General features: G+C 42.6%; 1 protein-coding gene across 6 annotated transcripts in view; it reads left to right on the forward strand.

Annotated features, from left to right (window-relative positions):
- The window catches only part of LOC108873052 (nck-associated protein 5), a 126,512-nt gene that overhangs the window by 85,069 nt on the left and 18,321 nt on the right, over positions 1–23,122 (forward strand). For all 6 annotated transcript variants that reach the window (XM_018661071.1, XM_051066113.1, XM_051066112.1 and 3 more), the window contains 8 exons: positions 1,537–1,627; positions 6,512–6,691; positions 9,570–9,638; positions 11,597–11,635; positions 11,866–11,985; positions 17,421–17,525; positions 18,578–18,766; positions 19,089–22,705. In XM_018661071.1, the coding sequence (XP_018516587.1) occupies positions 1,537–1,627; positions 6,512–6,691; positions 9,570–9,638; positions 11,597–11,635; positions 11,866–11,985; positions 17,421–17,525; positions 18,578–18,766; positions 19,089–22,705 (4,410 nt within the window). The remainder of the gene's footprint in view (positions 1–1,536; positions 1,628–6,511; positions 6,692–9,569; positions 9,639–11,596; positions 11,636–11,865; positions 11,986–17,420; positions 17,526–18,577; positions 18,767–19,088; positions 22,706–23,122) is intronic.

A 23,122-nucleotide genomic window follows, 5' to 3' on the forward strand; every position in this document is an offset into this window, starting at 1 on the left:
ATATTTTCTTCAAGTTGAAAAATCCAGCTCTTATATACTGATAGTACTGTAAATAAATTTTCCCAGTCTTCTCCTCTTGTCACACACCATTCAAATTCCTAAAATAACAAATAACAGTACAAATACTTACACATTTACCACACATAACTTTATCTGTGAATGTGTTGAAGACTTGCAGAAGTTGGTTAAACTCTTTTTAGATGATTCCTTCACTCTTGGATTTGGCTTGACGATCAGCACAAGGCTTTCTGTCATGAGTTTGGAGACAAAGAGGTGATGGTATGATATGCAAACAGACTGGGTGAATCCCAGTTTAAATCCCAAAAAGAACATTTTCAACTGCGATTGTCATGTGGGTCTTTCCTTTGTTTTGCTGTTGTGAATCAAAACACTAAGAGAGGAAGAAGAAGACGACGACAGTGTCATGAAATTCAGATGATTCTCACCTGACAGTGTCACAGCCCTTCCTTTGTCAAGACGCTCCTTTTTAACAATGGCTGTCTGTCACTCCTCATCCACTGCTGCTCCTAAATGTCAGTTTTATCTTATCATTTCCGTTTACATGATCCCAGCTGGGTCCAGGTTCATTTCACGTAGCTTATCTGGTGCTGTGCTAGTCTATTTTTTTAAAAAACAGAATCCAAAAGTGAATGCATGTAGGGTCGGAGTTCACCCTGTAGCTGGAGGGATAAAGATGGCATGTGGCTCTTATTCAGATGGAAATAGGCACAGGCATTTTCACATGCGCTCTTTGGCACCTGTTTTGCATGCAGCTTGCAGTGTTAGCAGAACAAAATAGAAGCGCAGATTGTTTGGAGCGGGCCAGGTCTCGAAGGTCAAGGTCACCCGCTCAGTGTTTGCTGCTGCTGATTGCACTTAATTCAAGCCATCAGCAGACACATGCGGCCACGCACAGACACAAACGCCTACAAAATCACACACAATAAGTTAGTAAGTACTATGTTTGCACATTTTGTGCTCAATCTAGTCATTTGGACAAAGTGTTCCCCACATTGTGAACTGAGCAGAAGTTGGGATTCAGTCCAAAAAAATACCACTCATCCATCTTGTGTCTCTGGCACTGATTCAGTCCCATTCTGTTTTCATTTTCACTGTGGGCCCATTTGTGCTTGTGTTTGTGTGTGCATGGTTATGGAAAGTGTAAAAAAAATCACAATTGAAGGGTGCAACGATCCATTTCAAACAACAAACATCTTATAAAATAGTAAAAAACACTTGTAAATGTGATGATCCCATTTTAGATGTTTGCAGTGGTACCTTTGAGTCTACTCATCACTTTGAAGCTGCCTGTGGCTCTGGCTTCAACATTGCAGACATTTTAAACCAGTATAACTCTGAGGTCCTCGGACAGGTTCATACCTGCAGTCGAGATTTTTTTAAAATGAATGTTTGTACCTGTGAATCAGGGAGTTCTGGCCACCTAAAACTGCTGTAAACAACATCCCTCGCCTCGCTATTCATGTTTATTTTCATTTGATATGTAACGTAACACAATGATTTTTCTTCTGTGTGCAGGATGGAAGAGACGGTGCGGTCACTGCTGCAGAATCAGGGCGTCCTGGAGCAGACTGCTGTGGACACAGTGGACATCATGAAGGCCTATAAGGTAAACTCTCATCTCTTAGTGTCTGTCTCACGTCCTGTGGTAATTAAAATGACACTAAAAGTGTGGGTCTTAGAGTTAATCTTAGCGGGGGAAAGGTAACAATTTATTTTACATTTATTTTCCTGAAACTCTCCTCATAATGTCCCTAAAAATTTATTTTTAGGGCTGCTTTTTTTTTTAGTTTTAGGTGCTACAGTTATTAGCTGGTAGGTGAGTGAAAAATAATTAAAAGACAAACTGACAAAAATTCTGACAATTATCTAAATTTAATGTATGGCATTTCAAAGTCATGAAGAATCAGAATATTTCTAAGAAACCCAGATGGATTTTGACTTCTGTTGATGCATAATTACCTTTTTCCCTTAAAAACTAAACTAACTAAAAAAAAAAAAATCTGACTACAGTATAGCAACCAAATATTTCTCCATTTCCCTCATAATGGGCCTTTCTTGGAAATATCTTAGTAATTTACAGCTAAATATCAACTCATTTGTCTGGAAATTATATGGAAAGTTTCCAGGAAATGGGCTGGAAAATACAGGACCTGAAATATAAAGCATTACCAGGAAAAGGCACAAGTTATTTAACAGGTCGAACAGTAATTTAATTATGAAAGATGACAAAAGGAGCTTAAGGAACCTCTGACTTCACTGAAAGTTATATTCTGTATTTATTTACTGATTTACCATAAGAGAAGTCTGAGATCCCTTGTGCTGGATTGAGCCAGACTGGAGCCAAGGTGAGAGCGCTCACCCGGTTACATAAGAGAAATAGCTGCTGGGATCGAGCAGAGAGGCAGAGAGAATAAGTAATACTGTATATTTCTGAAGCACAGGGTCACCTTTGGGGTCGCACTTCACAATTCGGAGCTCAGCGTGTTTACACGGTGTTGCAGCGCTGAAATGCTGTTGCCTCAGTCCGTCTATCATCGGTCTGAGAGCCGTAACTACAGAGGGGGAAAAAAGTGTTTTTGCTTCCAATCCAAATTTTGTGAGATGCATTTATTTGTAGCCTTCACAACAAAGCCTCTCTATGTTGCTCTGTGTCACACAAGGAGCATATGACAACCACAGTGTCCTTAAAGCAGAGACCATATTATTGTCTTTAACATCCAGCAGCTAAGAGTGAAACGCCTCCAGGGAGCAGAAGAAAAGGGCACCTCTGGTACAGCAAGTATGCAATAAAAAGAGTGCCTGTATAAATGACTGCATTCGTTCATCACTGTGAATAAAAGACAGAAAAAGATGTTGGAAAAAAAACGTTGAATGATGAGCGCAAATAAAAATGGCCAGTGTAAAAAATGAGCTCCATAAGATTAAATGTCAGCTGCTTTACTGCTTCTACTTCCCAGTGAGTACGAGTGGAAGTGAAACATGGGATTAGCAGCCATGATAACACACTGATATCCCTGCAAGTTGTCCTGAGGTGTAAAAGGCTTTATCGTGAAAATATGACTAGACAGCCTGGTCTTATGAAACACATGTGAAATGAATGTGGTGCTTTAATATGTAAATGATGTCCTCTGTGCACGCAGAGTAATCCTTTTCTGGGTTCCCCACCACAAACGGATTATATTGAGGAGAAACAGTATGACAAGGGTAATAGAAAGTAGAAGTTGAGGTGGTGGGTGGATACGGTGAATATCCTCAACTCTGGTGAACTGGGTTCAACCCCAGGTACATTAGTCTCTAACACAAGCAAAACTTTTATCTTGAACAGCTTTTTGAAAAACTTATTTCCACAGTTAAATCCTCAGTTAACCATTTGATTGACTAATAAATTAATAATTTAGTCTGTAAAACTGCTGAGATATCCTGAGATATTCAGTTTAAGATGATATAAAACACAGAAGAATAACTTATTCTCACATTTCAGAAGCTATAACCAGAGCATGTTTGGTGTTTTTGCTCGATAAAGAACTTAAACAACAACATTTTTGTCTATTAATTTACTGTTGGCTCATTAATTGACGAGTTATTTTCCTACAGTAATTTTTTTGTCATTACAACAGTTCAGCTTTTGTTAGGAGACATGTTAGATATATTACAATCCTTTAATTGAGATTAAAATACATTAAATTAATGTCACCTCTGCCATGGCTGTAGAATCTTAGTCTTGTTGACTGATAGGATAAATATAAATTAATAACATTCCTGTCCATTAATTTACTGTTGAATCACTGGCAGGATAATTGAACAGGCGACTCGTTTCTGCCTTTTTTCTGATTTATTTATGTTTGATTAATTGACACTGTTGTAGATTAATGTGGGTTTCTGTCAGCTGAAGAATCATTTCAGCATTAACTGTCACCACATAAAATAATCTAGTTTCTAAACGTTGTTTTGATTGAAAGTTGCTGAAACCTTCCCATTGTCCTTTACACTCAGTCAAGCCCTGCTAGACCACAGTGCAGTGTCTTATTTCCTAATAAAAGTAAATGTTTGAGGGGAACAACTTGTAGACCTTGATCACTTAACGGAGGTTTAAATCTCTTGTCCTCCACACTGACGTACAGTATGTACTTTGCTCCTGTGTTCAGCAGTGGACGGACACTGTCAAAGAGAATAAACCTGCAGGGTTATTATGCTATTCCCAGTTGCTGTATAACCGAACACATTCCTACACAGCGATGAGCTCTTGCTGTGGCTGTATTCTGTGTATTCAGCAGACAAACTCAATAACTTGAAAGGGCAGCATGAGGGACAAGGTTCCCTCCCCTCTCCCACTCCAGACTCTCTCTGTGGAGATTATTACCGAGCCCTTTAACGCTGTCTGATGAGCAGACTTCACAGGCTACCCCCGGCAAACAAAAGCGAACTTAAAACCATGACTATAAGGCATTGCCTCAAACACAATTGTCTGATGGAATCAAACAAGATTGAAAACCTAATATATGTTTAGAGGAGATTGGATCAAGCTAAAAGCAGAGAGCTCGGAAGGACATTATTTCCACTTCCTATTAGGAGAGAGGAGCAGCTTGCTCTCTGCTGCATTTGGATGTGTAAAAGCCAAGATGTGGCAATCCATCAGCGCTGCTCACCTGCACATTAACTATAGGTATCTTCAGGTTTGACAATTATCTCTCAAAGCTCAGGTAGGAATGAAAAATGTAACCCGCATGCACAGTGATATATCACACTCTAACAACTGAATACTTTTGAAGAAAGGCAACAATTGCTTCATTCAGAGTTGACTGAAGGATACAATAACACCCATACTGTTAGAGCAGGATTGTAAGTGATTAACACAAGGCTTTAATATTTCTGCAATTGAAATTTAATCGACATTTAAGAGGATGAGAAGTAGCTGTAGTCAGGATGAAGCTTGTGTTTTATTTCATCTATTTAGGGCTGCAGCTAAGGCCTTTCTTCAGCATTGATTTCTCTCTCAATTATTTATCTCTGTTATTTTTCTGACTCCTTGAAGAAGTCACACGATACATCTGAGAGGTCACAAGAGGGGCAATAAGAAAAATATCGTCCCTGTTACCAAAATTTAGATCCTCTCTTTTTGACTTTCCTTAAATTTTTGCTGTTTTCTGTTCATTACTGGAAATATTTATTTATTTTTCAGGGCCTTTAACATGAGAAAATCATTTTAAATAATGTTTGGCTCCTTAAATTTACATCCCTCATTTTTCGCTTACTGGATAGTTTTACCTCCTCAGACCGCTTAAGATGGCTTCAGATGAAAAGATCAGAGAGGTCTGGTGGAAAAAAAGAACTTTTTCACCAAGCTCATCAAAATATTCGACTTGTGATGAGTGGTTGCAAGCAAATGCTGCTTTATTCTAAGGGGTCACCAATCAAAAAAGGTTGCAAACCTCTCGTTTCGTTTCTAAAACGGTGCAAAATTGTGACAAAAACCCATCATCCGCCTTCTCCCTCTCTGACTTTTCTGTGATCTCTGCATTTTCCTTCCTCTTAAGACGCGTAACAGCTATTCAAATGAAACAATCTGAGTGTTTTAGGAGAGAAAATCACTCTGTAGTTGGACTGCTCTCAATTCATAGCCATACTCAAGCTGGGAAGAGTGGTCACGGCCGCTTGTTTAGCCTATAAAATGCAGAAAACAGTGAAGAATGTCCATCATAATTTCCCAGAGCCTCGGCTGATATCTTGAAATTGCTTGTATTCACCCAGCTTGAACATGCTATAACCATGACACAACCTTTTTTTTTTTACCAGACACTGGTAAAAAGATGTTCAGTGAATAAGTACAGACTTTGAAGCTGCAAAGATTGCTCAAAAAAGGGGTGAATAACCTCGAGTGTGGCAGGTAGCTCATTGTGTTTTCTTTTTGCAGTTCGGTGCTAGCCAGAACGTGCCTAATTAGTAGCTAATTATTACCAGAAGATAATTATCAGATGCCAGAAAGCCAAAAAAAAAAGAACAGAGAAAAGCAGAGAGAGAGATAGCTGGCAAAGAGACTGAGAGAGATCGTCAAAGACAGAGAGAGAGAGAGACACAGCGAGGGCAAAGAGAGAGTGGAGGATCTCCATAATACAGACAAGATGAGAGCCCTCAAGGTCGCTGCCACTCTTTTGAAAACAAGTGAAACATGATTAGGGATTAGGGGATGTTTTGGAGCTCTGTTGTTGAAGCTGCCTCCCTGTTGTCCCATCTGCCCATCTGATCCTCTCCCTTTCCTCCTTCCACGTCTCTCGCTCTCTCCTTCCCTCTGATTTCTGCCTTTCACGGCTCCTTACCCGTTTTTCATCTCGCCCTGAAACATTAGTCATACCTCTCTTTTGAACACTTTCTTCCCATCTGCTCAGGTTTTTACTTGCCAAAATTTCTCCCTTCCTTTTCTTCTCCGTCTCATCTCGTCTCTTCTTTTTTTTCTCCTTTCCCTCTAACCTCGTCTCGTTTGTCTGTGCGTCAGGATAAACTCTCCGAGGAAGTGCAGAAACAGCACGATGGCCCCGAAGAGAACAGCTCCCTGCCGGCGACTCAAGCGGAGCCGGACCTGGGGCTGCTGCCGAACGCCGATCCTGATGCCAGCCAAGCAGAGGAGGACAAAGACAAAACCAAACCCCTTCTGGAGCGCCTCAAGGCCCTGGAGGTAAATACTTCACCACCACACATTTCTTCTTTCTCTCTAACGTTGCTGCTTTGACTTTCCCTTTGTTTCCTCTCTCTACCTGCTGCCTCTTCTTTGCTCCTTCATTCTTCCTCTGCATCCACACTTCCCAGCCACCCCTGGCTATCCTTTGTGGCTAGCCTGTCTGCCAGTTGTCAGAGTCCTTGCTCAGTTGTGTCTGAAAGCATGACAGCTCATCAAACTCTCCAGTCTTCTTTCGTTTGGAGAGCAAAGTCATCCTGTGAGAGTCGCCGCGGGGGCCTCAGACTGTACTCCAGCTCTGGTTTGTTTTCCTCTGCGCTCGGGGATTTAAGCTGCACTCCATCACGAGCCCCAAGCAGCAGCCACAGTCATCCATGTTTATTGTCTTTTTTTCCTACTCAAGCCACTGGACACACATCCTCTCAGATCTCTTCAGCAATTAAAGGACTCAGACTTAATTAAATTAGGCCTCCAGTCTTACCTACTCATTCCTAAGTGGCTGCACGTGATGTTGATGTGGTGGAAGGCGTGTGACACACAGCCTTCCACCACATCTCAAATCACGTAAAACCCGACTTAAAATTAAAGCAAAAAAAGCCAGTATTCAAGAAGCTGGTAGACACCCTCATCTAACAAGAAACTAAAGTCCCTGAAAAAAGGGAGAAATACGTCTATTTTAATTCAGATTGATTAGAGGCTTTCACTGCTCACACATAAAGAAAGAAAAAAGTAAGAAGAACAAGAGACCGTAGGATGTATTCTGTCTTCTTTTGCCAACATTACACTAAATCCTGCCTGATAGAAAATACACTCTAATTACAGCAAAGTGGCAGTTAATTGCCTGTTGCTCCTCAGCTCCAAGTTATCTTCACAGACTGGCAGGAAGTGTGGTCAACCTGTCTTGGTAATCAATCTGATGAAGCACATTACCCAAACATTACATTTTAAATGGCTTTATCAAAAGTTATCTGCCATTTTATTCCATTCCACCGTGCGGATGATGGATGCACCACCGGTTAAAGCAGCAAAAACAAAGCAGAGGCAATACATCAGTGCCTCGCTTCGTGCATAAATTCCACTGACACTAAGTAAGCACTGCCCGGCTCTTATTTCTCCAGCTCAACTGATGCTGTTCATTAACTTGGCCGGCACGCACTGCAGTCTGTAACCGAGGCTCAAATGAATACACCCAGAAATACCTGTCCAAAACTGGTGTACCCAGCCATCGTGTACAGCTGCTACAATATAATCCAAGTGGGCAGTTGTCCGTGTAAAAGTACGTCTCTGTAAGTGTTTGTTTTTGTCACTGACAGGCTCAGATTGCTATTATTGTGTTCCTATAGAGGTAGAGCCTTTTTTAAAGAGTAAGATCCTTTCTGTTTAACTAGAAACATCACTACATTTCATAACCAGACTCCATTGACAAAAACAGGAATTTTACTGAGCTACTGCCTCAATCTGTCAGTTTGTTTGTGTCGTGTGACTTTCAGTGGTGGAGGAAACATGGGAAAATAAGGCCCATATTAAACTCTTCTCTGGTGTTGGAGACATCAGTCACTTCCCTTCACCTTTAATTCACTGCCATTCATCCTTGTACAGTATATTAAACCTCCACAGGCTTGAAAACTGCCAGAGTGACGTAATCCACTTCAGAGTTTCACTTTTATTATTGCTTGGAAATTAAACATAGTACAAGTATTTCTGTTTCTTTGTTCCTTCTCATATCAGTGTGTGGCGTTACGTTTTCCCTGTGCTTTACTCTCCATACCTGACATTCAGAAATAATCCCTCTGAACCTCATCACCTCACACACTTAAATGCCACATGTGTCTTTCTATCTGGTGTGGGCAGTTTATGTCAGGGTTTTCACACGAAAAAAGACATAGTTTGTACTTAAAAAGCAATTATCGATGAAAAATGTTGTAGCATGTTTACCACTATAGGATGCTGTAAGCCCAAGTGACATGGGGATTTTCCTTTCAGCGTTTAAAGGCTTCACTTCAGGTGTCACTGAACAATAAAGCTGCAACAAAATTTATTTCAGCGTTGAGGTAACACAACACCACTTATATTTCTTCTTGTAACTACAGACTGGAGAGTCAGATAACACTTCATACTACACTTGAGTTGGGAAAAAAAGCTCCTATGTGGGCATTGTGCTGACTGAATCAACACGTGTTCAAAAGTGATAACCTTTATTGGCAGTTGAGAAAGAAAAATACATTTGACATGAATTATATAACTTTTAATTAAGTGGGATTTCCACAGTTAATGTTATCTCCTAAAAATAGAAATTCCACTCCTCAAACCAACACATTAGAAGCACAAGCGCTCTTTAATTACATTACGTCTGCAGCCATAACCATGATCTAGGCTTGGAGGTTTTAATTAGTCAGTGTTTCTTCCTAGGTGGCATAATTGGAAATGTTTTGGATTGTAATTATGTTTCCCATGCTATCATCAAGGGATTGGTAGTTTCTACTAAAGGGCAGAGGGCGAGAGAAGCAAGGCCGGCTGACAGCTCCTAATACGCTGCCTACCTCTGACAAATTGGAAACTCCCAGAGATCAATAGGGCGCCGCCTCACCGCTTGGCAAGTGGAGGAGATATTCTTATTAGGTCCAAACTCCAAATGGCTCGCTGCCGCCCCAAAGTTCAGCATCATAACTTCCATCCCCTTGACCTTTCTCTCTGCGGTTCTTTGTAAATTTTTTATTGGCCATCCCGGTTCAACGTTGACATATGACCTTTGTGAAGCAAATCTCCTCTTAGCTGCGGCTCTCCTTGATTGTCTCCGTTGCTGTTGTTCTGTTGTATCGAATGTAACCGAAAGTCCCTGCTGCATTGACAATGAACGCGCCTGTGTCGTTTTTCGCAGGAGGAGAACTCCGCCTTGGCCTCGGAGAACGAGAACCAGAGGGAGCAGTACGAACGCTGTCTCGATGAGGTGAGTGTGGACCTTGTTTTCGTCTCGTCTCCCTCCAGAAAGGCACATTCAAGCGTGCCGTGTTACTCACCAGATGTTTAACTTACCTTGAAAAATGTTGTTTTGACTTCACGTGAACAGAATGAGCAGCACTGTGGAGCTTAAGATTAAAGTTTTAATGAGGTCCTGCACAGCACATTGTGTTCCCCACAGGTTGGCAATTTACTCGAACCACAGCTTAAGGGAGGCAGGGGGGTGAATTGTTGATATTAACAATTAATTTAGGAAAGAGCATCTCATATTTTTCAGGCACTAAAATCTCTCATCTCTCACTTTAATGAAGAGACCAGTGTCTTTCAGTTACGCTAAGCTAAGCATTCACATTAGCTCCCTAAAGTCTGATTTATATAAAAAACTTTATTTTCCACACTTTATTATGTACAATTATGGTGTTTTTAATGTCATATGGCCTTTTGTTGATGCTTATATAATAGCAAAAAAGCCATTGAGGATGTTTTATGCAGGTATGCTCCTCTGTATTAGCTGTGCAGCACACAAATGCACCACCATCCCACCTATATCAAATTGCAAAACAGCTTATTGTTGTTAGTCTTTGTGGTCAGTATTAATTTTTGCAAGCTGGTAAATATCCTTAACCTGATGTGAACTGGTGTTGCTGAAGCAATGGTTTACATAACAATGCCACTTCTGTGCCCGCCGGTTATTTATGAGAGCTTGATAAGTGCTGTTTAGAGAGCCACATGAGGGGAATAAACCAGCCCAGCTCACGGCTGTGCCTGCCTGCTGAAACTCCAGGAGGGAGGGGAGCACTGCTACGGGGGGGGGATGTCCAGCAGGGACAAGTTGCCCAATTTGTCCCGGAACCAACAGGCTCAGCAGACTGAGCAGATCTGCCGGAGGGCGGGAAGAAGGCGGGGGTGAGGAATGAAAGAGGGTGGAGAGAGGGTGAGGGAGAAGATTGGAAATGAGCTGTGGATAGTTGTGATGCGTGAGTGTTAGCGTCTGCAGCCTCCATGGATCGTATCCGGGGGTAAAATCTACCCTCGTCTCCTTTCTGCTTCCCTGCCCTCACTAAGATGGCTCAGCCCAGCTTTGTTGTGTTTACTTGTCACTATTTTCCTATGTGGTTGACTTTTGTGGAGGGAAGTCTTGGTAATGATCCCGTTTTAACGATGGAGGCTGTGTGTGTGTCCCGCTAACGACTGAACAGAACAACAGCAGAAAATCTAAAGTTTGCTCTGTAACAGAAGGGGTGTTTATTTTTTTATGTTAGACCAGCTGTCTGTCTAAATGTTAGCGTGTGTGGGCAAGCTCATTTTTAGTTTGATTACTCTATTACTAGTCATACAGTCTGTGAGGGTTCAGTCTCTCTGTCTGAGACCATTAGAGTCAGGTTCTGTTTGGTCACCCTACAAGAGACAGATCTGTAACTTGCAGTTTCCAGAAGCGGGGCTCATTTCACCATATTTACTCCCATCTATTCTCATTCAATAAAACGAGAGCGAGCACACTCTAAAGAGCCAATGCGCCTTCGCACAGTATTAATGAGCAATCAATGGTGGGTAATCGGAGCTGCTTCTCCACTGGCGTTGTGGTCTGAGCGCGGGCGGGTGTGAGCCGCTGTGAGACCGAGGACCAGGCACAACAGCACTTAAACTGGGAACACCTCTGCTCCTACATCAACCCGCCTCTGTCAATAACACCATTAGGAAGTGAGAGTTAAACACTGTAAAAAAAGTGTAGTATCTCATACGCACACACCAGATACTGGGAGCTCATAATAATTCATCTTATGTGTAAACTGGGGGAGGAAGACCAGCACTAGCATTGCTGGGACAATCTACAGAGGCCTGCAAGGGTCACAGAGGGTTGAGACTTCTTTTCTTGAGCCACATTAATTTCAATCATGCACTCTTTCTCTTTTCCTCTCTTCCTCTCTCTCTCTCTCTCTGTTAAAGGTTGCCAATCAAGTTGTGCAGGCGCTTCTCACCCAGAAGGTTTGTCTCTTATTTCCATGGAAACCATTTTGCTCCTCATCTCAGATCACTTTTAACAGCATTACCTTTACAAAATTCCCCACCAACACTGTGATATCTTACATTGTTGCATTCATGATAGATTTGACACATGTAAATGATGATGCACTTTAATTTTTTTCACATTCAGCATTAGAATGAAAATTATATACATTTATGAAGATTGACTTCTTGTGTTGCTTCTGACTCAGGATCTGAGAGAGGAATGTCTGAAGCTGCGAACCAGAGTTTTTGACCTCGAGCAGCAGAATCGGGCGCTGAGTATCTTGTTCCAGCAGAGGATCAAGCCTGCCTCAGACCTGCTTCTCCAGGTAACGCTGCCCACTCACAACCCACCCAGATGTTCTCACCTTCGAGTTGCAAATGACTTTCACTTTTGCAGTCAGAGCCAGTGGGGAGATTCACTGGCTCACCTGGGGAATAATAGAATTACCGTAGGTGAAGGCAGATGTTGTTTGTCCATATCTCTTCTCCTCACAGTCGTAAACCTGCCTGCTCACACTCAGCCTCCCCTGCACTCAGTGGGTTTCCAAACGAAGCAGCAGCACACAACACCGAGCGCTTATTCTCATGCATTTCAAGTTGTTTTTCATTTGGGTTGTTATTAAAGTGCTCTGGGGTCTCAGCCAGAGACAGAGGCTGCAAAGACGACTGTAAATACTTTGATTTAAAAAACACAAAAACCTTTGATTTGGGAAAAAAACTACATCAATCTTTTTCCTCTTTCTTGGTCTGTTTTGAAGCAAAGATAAAGGAAGCACTGGCCTTAAAGCTTAGATCCCTTGTAGTTGTTTTTGTTTATCAGGCATCATGGCTCAATCTGAGGTTGCATATGTACCATTTGATGTTCTTTTTTTTATGGTTTCAAGTCGAGGATTCACACACGTACTAAGGATTCTCTGGAGTTCTGGGGCATGAATTAAACTTCCTAAAACTGACTCTGGAGAAATGTTGGCAGCACTAGAGCTGTAATCTTCTGCAGGAAGGGATGACTTGCCACCTTCACATTCTACAAAACAAGAAAGATTTAAACCAGTAACCGTCCAGTCTTTGTACTGTAACCATCAGACAATGACCACTGTATTTATATTCTACTCAAACCCTGCACTGTCTCACTTCATCTGTCTGGTCCATTGGAAAACACCAATTTACTGAAAGTATCTGTGTGTGCGTTCCAGCTTCATTTTTAAGGTGTAATTATGAAAAAGACAGACCTGCCACTCTTTTCTTTACTCAGCTATGGTCAACTCTGATATACAGTAGCATCACAAAGCAATAGGCTTAGTTTGGAAAGTAGGATTTCATATAATTGTGCAAATTGCCGCAGGGCTCCTCGCTGTCAATATGAAAATAGCAAACTACCACCAAAAAAAAGAAGAGAGAGAGAGAGAGAGAGAGAAGGAGCCATCAATCCGTCTGGAGGAGAGGAGAAGAGAGAAATAGTAGAGATGAGGATGAAAAGAGAGGAGGCAAGCAAGGGTAGATAAGCAGGGAAGGACGGGAGGGTGAAAATGGAGAGAGATGAGATAGCAGAGGAGCATGAGCTCCGAGACGACAAGGAGGTAGAAGTGAAAAACTAAGGGCCAAATAAGAAGAGGCAGAAATGGGAGTTTAAAAAAAGAAACAAGAAAAAGAAAGAAAGAGGAAAGAGAAATAATATGGCTCTGGGTGTGTTGTAAAGCTCTCTGTCACTTCTAGATACTTCCAGTGCCATTATTGGACAGACAGGAGCACTGACAAGTGAAAGTGCAATATAAAAAGCTTGAAGAGGGATATTAATGATACCACTATAGAGACCAAGAGGTCCTATCTAGCTGGAGATGTGAATTTAGGCTCTCAGAAATATGATAGAGTTGTATCACACTGGCGTTGAGCCGAGGCTGTGTTAATGTGTTTTTTTTCCTTCAAAAGTGATTCAGCTGAAAAGAAAACCAATGCAAGGCTGAGATTATATATCAGTTGGTAATGTATGTGTGTAAGACAGGTCAAAAGGAAATAAATCATGCAATGTGTGATGGGAATGTGGGAGCAAAGATATTGAATTCGGTGTTGACTCGTGGTCCGTTTGTGTGTGTGTGCACACATTCTGACACATTTCAACCGTGACTCAAAAATTAGCATCAGCTTTTAAAAACGTGTAGGTTTTTCCACTGGAAAATGATTTTCCCGCCCGCTCATTATTTGATAATAACATTTTCACCATCGACTGGTGATTCAGTGGAAGAATTAATCATAATGTGATCACGCTGCTCCGGATGTTCAGTGTGTCCATTATGAGCACTCCAGTCATGTGTGGGAGAGCTGCAAAAAACAGCTATATTTATCCATGTCGCTGGGGACTGGAACTTCCAACAATATCTATCTATCTATCTTCTTAGTTGAGAAGATTGATACCACCCTTATATCTGTCAGTTAAAGCTGCTATATGTAAGTTTTTGCTATCGCTAAATAGCCAACATTAGCATTAACAGCTGTTTACTTACCAATTTAGAAGTGATGTTGGTGCTAAGCTAAGCTAACTGGTTGCTTGCTCCATCTAAATATTTCACTTAAAGACAGAGAGTGGTATTTCCTTTAAGTTTGCTGTGTAAGAAGTTAGCAAAGGTTTGATCTTGTGGCAACATTTTAGGTATTTGTGAAGGTATTTGTTTTTTTGTAGCTGAATGTCTCATGAAAATATGAAAATAACCAAATCGAGTTTCATTTCTTTTCTTTCCTGGAGCCTCAAGCACAGAGAGCCTTAATCACCCATGTGAGTGTATTATTTCCCATCTAGCTCTGGACCTTTTGCTTATCAGTAATTAAATGTTCTCTCCCTCCCCGTGGGCATCTTGAGTTTCTCTGATAAAAAAAAAAACGGAATGCGTTTGATGGTAACTATACCAGTCGTGCACCTCCACCGCCTTCAGCTGCACTGGTTTGGTTCCAAAAAATGCCACATATTTGTTTCAGAAAAATTGCTTAAAAAGAATGATGGTTGTTTTCTCAAACCATGCACTGTTTGCAAGCCAAGGGAGAATAACCGGTGTACAGTCCCATCCACTTATGCTGCTTATCAAGTATGACAGGCAAGTGGCAATTGAGTCGCCCATTACTGGGACAAATATTCGGTGTTTCCTAAGCTACCTCAGGGCCCCAAGGACACAGCGTGAACGCCATGACCTCATTACTGCACATGCAGTTTTGCAAGTTTGTTTAGTCAAAACACCCAACTGCTGCCACAGCCATCAGCTAAAAGTTTCTGCAGAAAAAGTCCAGAATCACAAATTTAAACAAATTATGCCACTTTCCAAGAATTCATTTCAGTGAGAACATTTGCAGAGTGGAGTTTTTCAGATATTGACTGACTGTTTTTGAATAGAGCTCCATATATCTCACCTTAGTCTTGTCATATTATTTGTCATATTACAGCTGAGCCTTTGTCTCATTTCCTGGTGTAGATTCGCGGGCTGTGTGTAGCTGGAGCTTTAGCAAAAACTGTTGTGATGAGTCAGACATATAGATCAGGTCATGCAGGTGAGAATCATGTGTACAAGTGGGGTGTGTGTATGCATTGATGTGTGTGTGTGTGTGTGTGTCCGACCAATCTGTGTCTATCTGTTGTGTGTATCTGTGGGTGTGTTTCAGGACGGATCAACTGATGTGTCTTTGACAGCGGGTGCCAATACTGAAGTATTTGTTTTGAAGCTGCCTATTGCTGCTATTCTGGGCTGACGTTCATTATCTTGAAATATGACCACTGTCAAGCCAAAAACAACAAAGAACAAAAGCAGGAAGCTTCAGCTTTTTCTTTAACACGACACATTAAACGTCTGCGTTGATTATTCCAGACATTATCTAATACTCAATAAAAGGCCAATATTTGCATGATATATTACAGCCTGCATTAATGGGAATTTTTCCATTAACATCTTTGACTTTGATCTCGGCCTTGAACCTGAAAAAGTTCAAGAAGTGCACACCCCGCCCTTGTCATCTACCGTTTCCTTCAACTATCTTCCCCCCCGTGACCCTGTGACACTATCGACTGAATCCTTGATGAGGATGCTGAGGAGGTGAAATCCAGCACCCTACGATAAGATCAGAGCCTCCTGTGACACCTCAGCCACTCCCATGCCGTGTGGACAGCAGGGAGGCTTGGGGATGCGGCACCGGAGCCGCACAAATTTCAGTTTCAAGACTTTAAAACTGGGATGAGAGGCCATCTGGCGCTTTGAGTCCAAGCTAAACTCATACAAATCCACCTTAGTATGCCGTGCCGAAGGCCAGTAAGTAATTTCTAGTTGCAGTTGTTTATCAAAAAGACAAAAACTGATAAATCCTCTCTTTACTTTGAACCAAATCAAACCAGGTTATAAAGAGTCCTGTGCGGGTATGCAGAGATTGATGTTTTTTAAATCCTAAAAATAGTAAAGAATACTTATCCTTATCTCTGTGCTGAAAAAGCATTGAAAGTGGGCATCGATCTGTTTCCATGGCACCATTACCACCCAGTCGCTGACGGTGAAAAGTCACTCTCTTTGAAAGCTTATTCACAGGCTCGCACTAACACAAAAAGAAGCTTTTCCTGGATGTTTTCGGAGAGAGAAAACGTAGGATGGCTGTGTTTTGGCCACAGGCAAAGTGATGCAGGTTGTTTGTTCTTTAGAGACAAAAGAAGCTGTTAAGTTTTGGTATCATTAAGAGCTGTTTTCTTTTTTTTTTGCTGCACAAAAAATTGTTCAGAGGACAACACACAAACAGTCAATACAAAGTGTCAAGAAATAGTCTTGTGGAGTGCAGTGAAATTGAGGATGAATCTACCTGTTTTTATTTTTAAATGTTTATGGCATTGATGGAAAAATTATAGCCGTTGGTTTTCCATTTGCTGAAGGTGACTTTAACTTTTATAACATGCGATTTTCTCGATAGGTATTTTTCTACTGCAGTTTCACAACATGAACATTTCATTTTAAAAGCAGAAACGAAGGCTGAAATATATCAAGAGTGCAGAAATATATCCACGTACGTACACATATACTCCCTGAGTGAGCATTAATTTTACCCTTGGCAGGAAATGCAGCATTAGATGAAGAGTTTTGTTCCAGCATATTTCCAGTTTAAGTTAATTTGAGCAAAGGGAACCCAGTGTAATTAAGCTCTGAGATGAATACATGGAAATGTATTTGGTTTTGTATCCTCCCCTCTTAAGCACACACAAGTTAAATAACAGAAGAGACTGTGGAGTAGCGTTTGAATTGAAAAAAAAAAAATCAAAGGAATCCCTTACTCCCTGATGCAATTATTTCCTATTCACATTCGTTTTTTTCCGGCCAATGACATTAATGACTTTGAGCGATGAATCAGGGCTCTGTGTGGCGCCAGTGAAGGGAATCTGATGGGCACTTACTTGTTAGTCAGGGGAAATATTGCTCTGCTTCGACATACTGTACCAACACTGGGCAACAAATCTGAATAATAATTTCATTTTTATAATTTCATGCATTTTTTTTAACATTTACAATTTATAACATTTACTGTAAGGCATCAATAAGTGTTTAAAAAAAACATTCAGGTTTTTAATTTGAGAACAAAAGCCACAAAAAGAAATGAAGATGATGCTATGGACCGCTCAAAGTACTGATAACAATCTCCCTACCCTTCTGCTGTTGTGCCAATCTCAGATCATACACCGAAGCTTATTTTAATTTCCTGAAATCCCTGAAGTCAAAATTCACCACGGCGTGTCCTTGGCTCTGCCTTTCAGAAACTCCACTCTCGGATCATGGATCTGTCTGCAGCAGATTTGCTTCTGGAGCCAGAGAGAAGCAAGGCCTTCCTGCTTTCCAGGAATACGGACTCTCCCTCTAACGTAAGCTTAATGGGAAACACGTAGAAGGCAGTGTATTCGTCCAGGTAGCATAACTGCACCCCCATCAAGAAATCATTACATGATATTAAAATACAGACCTAACAATCTGAAGCCATGACCCCTCCTCTGCCCTTAGCAGGAAGAGCTGGCAGTATCACTTGGCACTAAGAGGAATAAATCCTTGTCATATTACCAGAAAACCATCGATTGGGCCTCGTCGTCAGTAAAAATGACTCCATAGGACACCGTGGTACATTAGTCATCTTATGTATTATGCATTAAGGACTGAAAATGAGTTTTGCTCCATTCTTTTAGCCTTTTACCCCTCTGAGAATGCCACCTGATAAACTCAAATGTGTGCTGCGAGAGCGGGAGAAGACGAAGGAAATGAAATAATAATAGCCACAATGCAAATTATCAATCTTCTTGTTATTTGAATGTGCAAAAGTACCACATCTACTTCAACTGGCCGCGTTAAATGATACACACAAGTGACACTTACATGATTAGTGAAGTAGAAATTGCAACATGAATATATTGTATTTCTTATAGAACACCATCAAATAATTCATCTGTGTCAAACTCTCTGCAGTGAGATACAAACTGGATAAACATCTGCTGTGTTGTGGTGGCTGCACATGGAAATTTGATTGATATTTTACTTTGCTTAATAAAATAAGCTTAACTTAGTTTTAAGAAACTTTCCCAGAATTTGATTGGTCTGTCAAGTCTTTCTTAAATATCTTTCATCACAAAATTAACAGCAAGAGAGCAAATAGATATGCAGCACTACCTAACAACTTACACATCTAATACTCTTGGTGCTTAGTCACAGAAAAGTAAAAAAAAACATTTTTTTTAGTTTGGAAATAGAAATAATGTGATCGTAGTGAAGATGTTCACTACGATCACCTTATTTCTGTGTGATCTATATCCCAGCTTCTCCACCAACACAGTTTTTCCTCACTTCAGAAAGCCAGACACAAGAGTATGAATCATGCTACACAAGTTATCTCACTGTAAAGACATGTCTCCCTTCTCTTATCTCAAAGGAGGTTCAGTTGAACGGGAAGGCAGGTCTACCTGTGGCTAAGTGTCTGAGCCAGCTGAGTCTGACAGTGCCGGCGCCTGTATACCCACGCAGCAGCTGCAGCAGCAGTGAGTTGTCCCTGTCGAGCGCGTGCAGCGAATTCTCCAGCGGCTCGTACACCTGGAATGATGGACGCTCCTGTGGGAAAATGGTAAACCCTCCCCCCTCCCCACTTACTCTATAAACCCTGACACCACAAAACAGCAGTTCATGGTAACTCATCAGGATCCCCGTTAGAGGTACTTTAGGAACTGTTGAGATTTTTATTGTCTTTCTTATGAGACCCTAATTAGTCCCTTATCTTCCTGCATGAATGTGCTGATTACACCTGCAAATAGAGGTAAAGGCCTTAAGAGAATTGTTTCATATGTAAGGACATTTAAGCTTTAAGATAATAATGATTTATGTATGCATATGCTGTATTACAGTATAATTCCAGTGACGTTGACCTACTCTTTCTCTCCACCCTGCAGTCGTCTCTGACCTGGGAGAAGAGGCTGAGTTTGGGTTCATCAGCCCCTAGCAACATCTGTGCCCCACAGGAGGAGCAGCTGCCCACAAGGCGCAAGGAGAGCCACATACTGGAGGGACTGAGAAAGCTCCAGAGGAGGAAACACAGGAGCTCATCTTCTTCGTCCAAGGTCTCCAAGTCAGGCTACAAAGACTGCATGAACTCCAATGAGGGCATCTACTCCCTGGGTATCAAGAGTAGCAGTAAAGGGGTGTCCAAGCCCACCCACGTGGGTCGAAGTTTGGCTGCTGGGGGCAAGAAGTTCTCTTACGACTCTGACGATGCAGATGATGAATTGGCGCATTCCAGTCGTGGAGATAACATCCCCACCAAGGACAGCTGGTTTTACTGTAAGAGGCGCTCCCACAGCATCTCAGAGAGTTTATGTAGCTGGGAGGGGACACAGGACAGTGGGGGTGGAGGTGGAGGTGATGATAGCTCAGGTCCCATGGCTGCAAAACAGTCCTCTGGCTATGACTCAAAAGAGCGTCCTGAGAAACTCATGAGTTTCATTAACAGTTTTCTCCCTGAGGGAGGGCGGACATCAGCTTTTACTAAACCATCCATGCTGCACTTCAACCCCTCTGACCCAGAGGGTCCCAATCACCTCTCTGATGTGGATGATCCAGAGGAACTGAACTCTGAGTCCAGTGACATCCGAATGTCCTTCAGCCAGCCACCAGAGCAAGCAGAGAGGGACTCCAAGAGGCTGTCGAGGGATTCTGCCAAGCTGCTTGCACAACAGTGCTTGCGAAGAGACCAGGGACGCACCCAGTCTGCAGATGGGAGGCCCCGGCCTTTCAGCCTCATTAAGGAGCCCAAAGCGGCCAAATGCACTCAGTCTGAGGAGAGCATTTTGGCAATATTTGATGCAGAAGGAGAACCTATTGAACTTTGTGCGCAGAAACTAGGTGCTGGGTCTCGAAATGACATTCAAGGTAGCAGAGGAGTGGCTGATTACACAGAGCTGGTGCCCCAAGAGAGACCAACAAGACAAAAGTCAGCAAATACAAGAAACTACAGTGTTCTTGAATCTCCGGAAAAGCCATCTGAATATCACATTAGGACCGGCAAAACGAGCAATAGCAGAGAAGGCAGTGCAGAGAGGCTGTCAATGCAGTTGACTCCACAAAGGAAGCTAATCAAACCTCCAAGCAACCGAGCTAATAAAGGCCATTCAATCCCTCCCATGAATGATTCTGCTGGTCCCAAGTCCAGTGGTTCAAAGATACCGGGTCGTAACAAACCTTCGGGATCTCCACTGAGATTCTCCAAGGGCTCCACTATTGAACACAGTAACAGTGGAAACTCAGGACCCTCTGGTCAGGAGAAATCCCCCTCATCTCCTACAGTTAAAATATCCAGGTTCATTAAGACGCCAGGAAACTGCTCACAGAGCCAGAAGGCAGTGAATTCCAAGCTTCCCAGCAGGGCTGAATGGAGTAAGGGCTCCTCCTCTGGTTCCCCACACCTGTCGAGGAGGCACCTGGAGTATGCTGATAATGGCGAACAGCCAACCAGAGACAAACACTGTGAAACCAGCAAAAATAAACTCAGGTCCCCTTCTCCTCCCCCTCCCCCAGGCCGCACCACCTCCTTACTGATCAGACCAAATTACGAAGGGTCGCCTCAAGCACATAAAACAGGGGTGGCTCAACCATCCACACCAACCACTGTGAGGGGCCCTCCCCCGAGTTACCACACCTCACTTGTACCAAATATGCAAACTACGCTACCCATCAAGGATAAAGACTGTTTAGACTTGGATGCAGGCTATGGGACTGCACTTGCACCTCAGAAACTGGTCGACAGAGCCAGTCAGCACCTTCAGAAGTCCCCCGCCATGACTCAGACATCTGCTAAAGGCACTTCCAAGCGAATGACCACGAAAGACTACCTCCCTTCTGCAAACTCAGGGTGTGCTCCAGAACCTGAAAATGCACCTAAAAGCTCAAAGAATGTCCCTCCTCCCTACAGTGCCCTCAGAGGGTCCTCACTTCAGAACTCATTTGCAAGTAAACAAGGATCAACCCATGAAAATGTCCATCAGTCAGTGCAGAAGACCTCTATTAGTTTACCTGTATCACTTCAGGACACCCCTCAAGGTAAAACAGAACCACAGAATGGAAAAGCTGTAGTCAGCCCACCCAGCTCAGTCATGATGTCCCCTAACTCAGTGGAAAAAGCCTCAAAGACTCGCATCCCAATGGGGTTTAAAGCATTTTTAAAATCTCCCCCCAGCCATAAAAGCAGTCCTTCTATACCAGGCAAGCAAGAGAAAGATCATATCAACTCAGTCTCTAAGGAGACTGTGACTTCAAATGCTTCTACCCAGTGTGACAGCTTGCAGCCAGTGTACAGTATTGATTCACCACCCAAGATGTCCATTACAGAGGGGAAAGGTGAAGTCCAGTGTAGGTTACTGGAGGAGGAAGTAAGCGCTGCCGTGTTACCAGAGGAGGGGGATGTGTGCGAAAAGGGGAAAAGGAGTAGTCAACTTTTCTCCAGATCCATATCTGTTACGACCAAACCTCATCTAAAGCCGGCCCTGGGGATGAACGGAGCCAAAGCCCGCAGCCAGAGTTTCAGCACCAACTACATTGAGAAACCCAACATCAACGCTCTAGATGGACCGGGAAAAATCAGAACGCAGATCATCACCAACTCAGGTGAAAGGGGGAACTCTCTGTCAAGACAGAGCTCCTTAGAGGTACCAAGTGTTTCTTTGGCTGAGAGCCCTGTACATTCCCCCAGGACCAGGCTTAGCCACTACGGTGGTATGACAGGGTCCAATAGTCATAACATCCTTCCTGAGCGATCCTCTAAATCAGGCTCCAAAGGTGAGGGGACACAGGGTACAGCAAAAGGGGAGGGGATCACCACGCCTTCTCAAAAAGAGGTGCGCAGCTTACCCAGCAGTGATAGGAGTGGTTTGAGCAACATCCGTAAGCCAGCAAAAGTTGCCTCTCATCCACAGTTTCAGCCTCCCCCTTCTTATAGCTCAGAAAACCCAGTGCGAGAGACAGGAGTCATAGCAACCACAACTAATGAGCCACACTTTAGCAGGGAAGCGAAAACTCAGACGGACTCTCCAAACAAAGCCCCAGAAACGGAGGAGAAAAAAATCAGCCCCACAGTCTGCACTATTGAAGAGAAAGTCATGATGGGAATCGAAGAGAATGTGCAGAAATGTCAAGAGCAGGAGAAGGTCGCTGCCAGCGAGGCCAAACAGAAGACGGGCCCCTCTCTGGCGAACTGGTTTGGCCTCCGTAAGAGCAAACTCCCAGCTCTGAGTGGTAAGAAAACAGACTCCCCCAAGGGAAAAGAGGAGAAGAAAGAGCTCAAGATCGGATCAGTGCTCGGAGGCAAACAGATGAAGTCTGACAAGAAGAAGGATAAGAAGAAAAATGACAGCCAGCAGAAAGACAGTCAGGAGGTGCAGAATCTGTCCGAGATGAACAACAAGCTGAGCTCCATCATGGACCACTGCAACAATCAGATGGGTCAGATCGCCAGTCAGATCCAGTGCACGACAGCGTTTATCGGCAAAGACCAGTTCGTGAAAGAGCTTCTTGGCAGGTGGGTAAAACAACATCTTTGTCATCAAGAAAATCAAGAATGAATTATCCTTGATTGATCGGATGCTGTGCTGATTACTTCCTGTCACTGAGCCTCGTCAGAGTTGTCTTTCTATTAAGTGTATCGACACTTTAAAACAAATCGGTTGTTCTAGTAAATTAAACATGAGCCATCGCTGCATTAAACCTGTGTATTTAGAGAAACTGATAAATAAACAGCACAAACAGCTGCTGTCTGCTTGAGTTATGACTCCACTTCAGTGAGCATAAGCAGTTCTTGGACCAGCATCCAGACACCTAGTCAGCACACTCAAGGAAAAGTATCTTTCAGGGAGGAAAGCTCCACATTTCATACCCCTCACTTCATTGATTTGCCACTTGAAATCACAACTGACAGATTTTTATCCAGAGTACCTGC

This window comes from Lates calcarifer, linkage group LG7_2 (assembly GCF_001640805.2).
Source record: "Lates calcarifer isolate ASB-BC8 linkage group LG7_2, TLL_Latcal_v3, whole genome shotgun sequence".
Taxonomy (NCBI): Eukaryota; Metazoa; Chordata; class Actinopteri; family Centropomidae; genus Lates; species Lates calcarifer.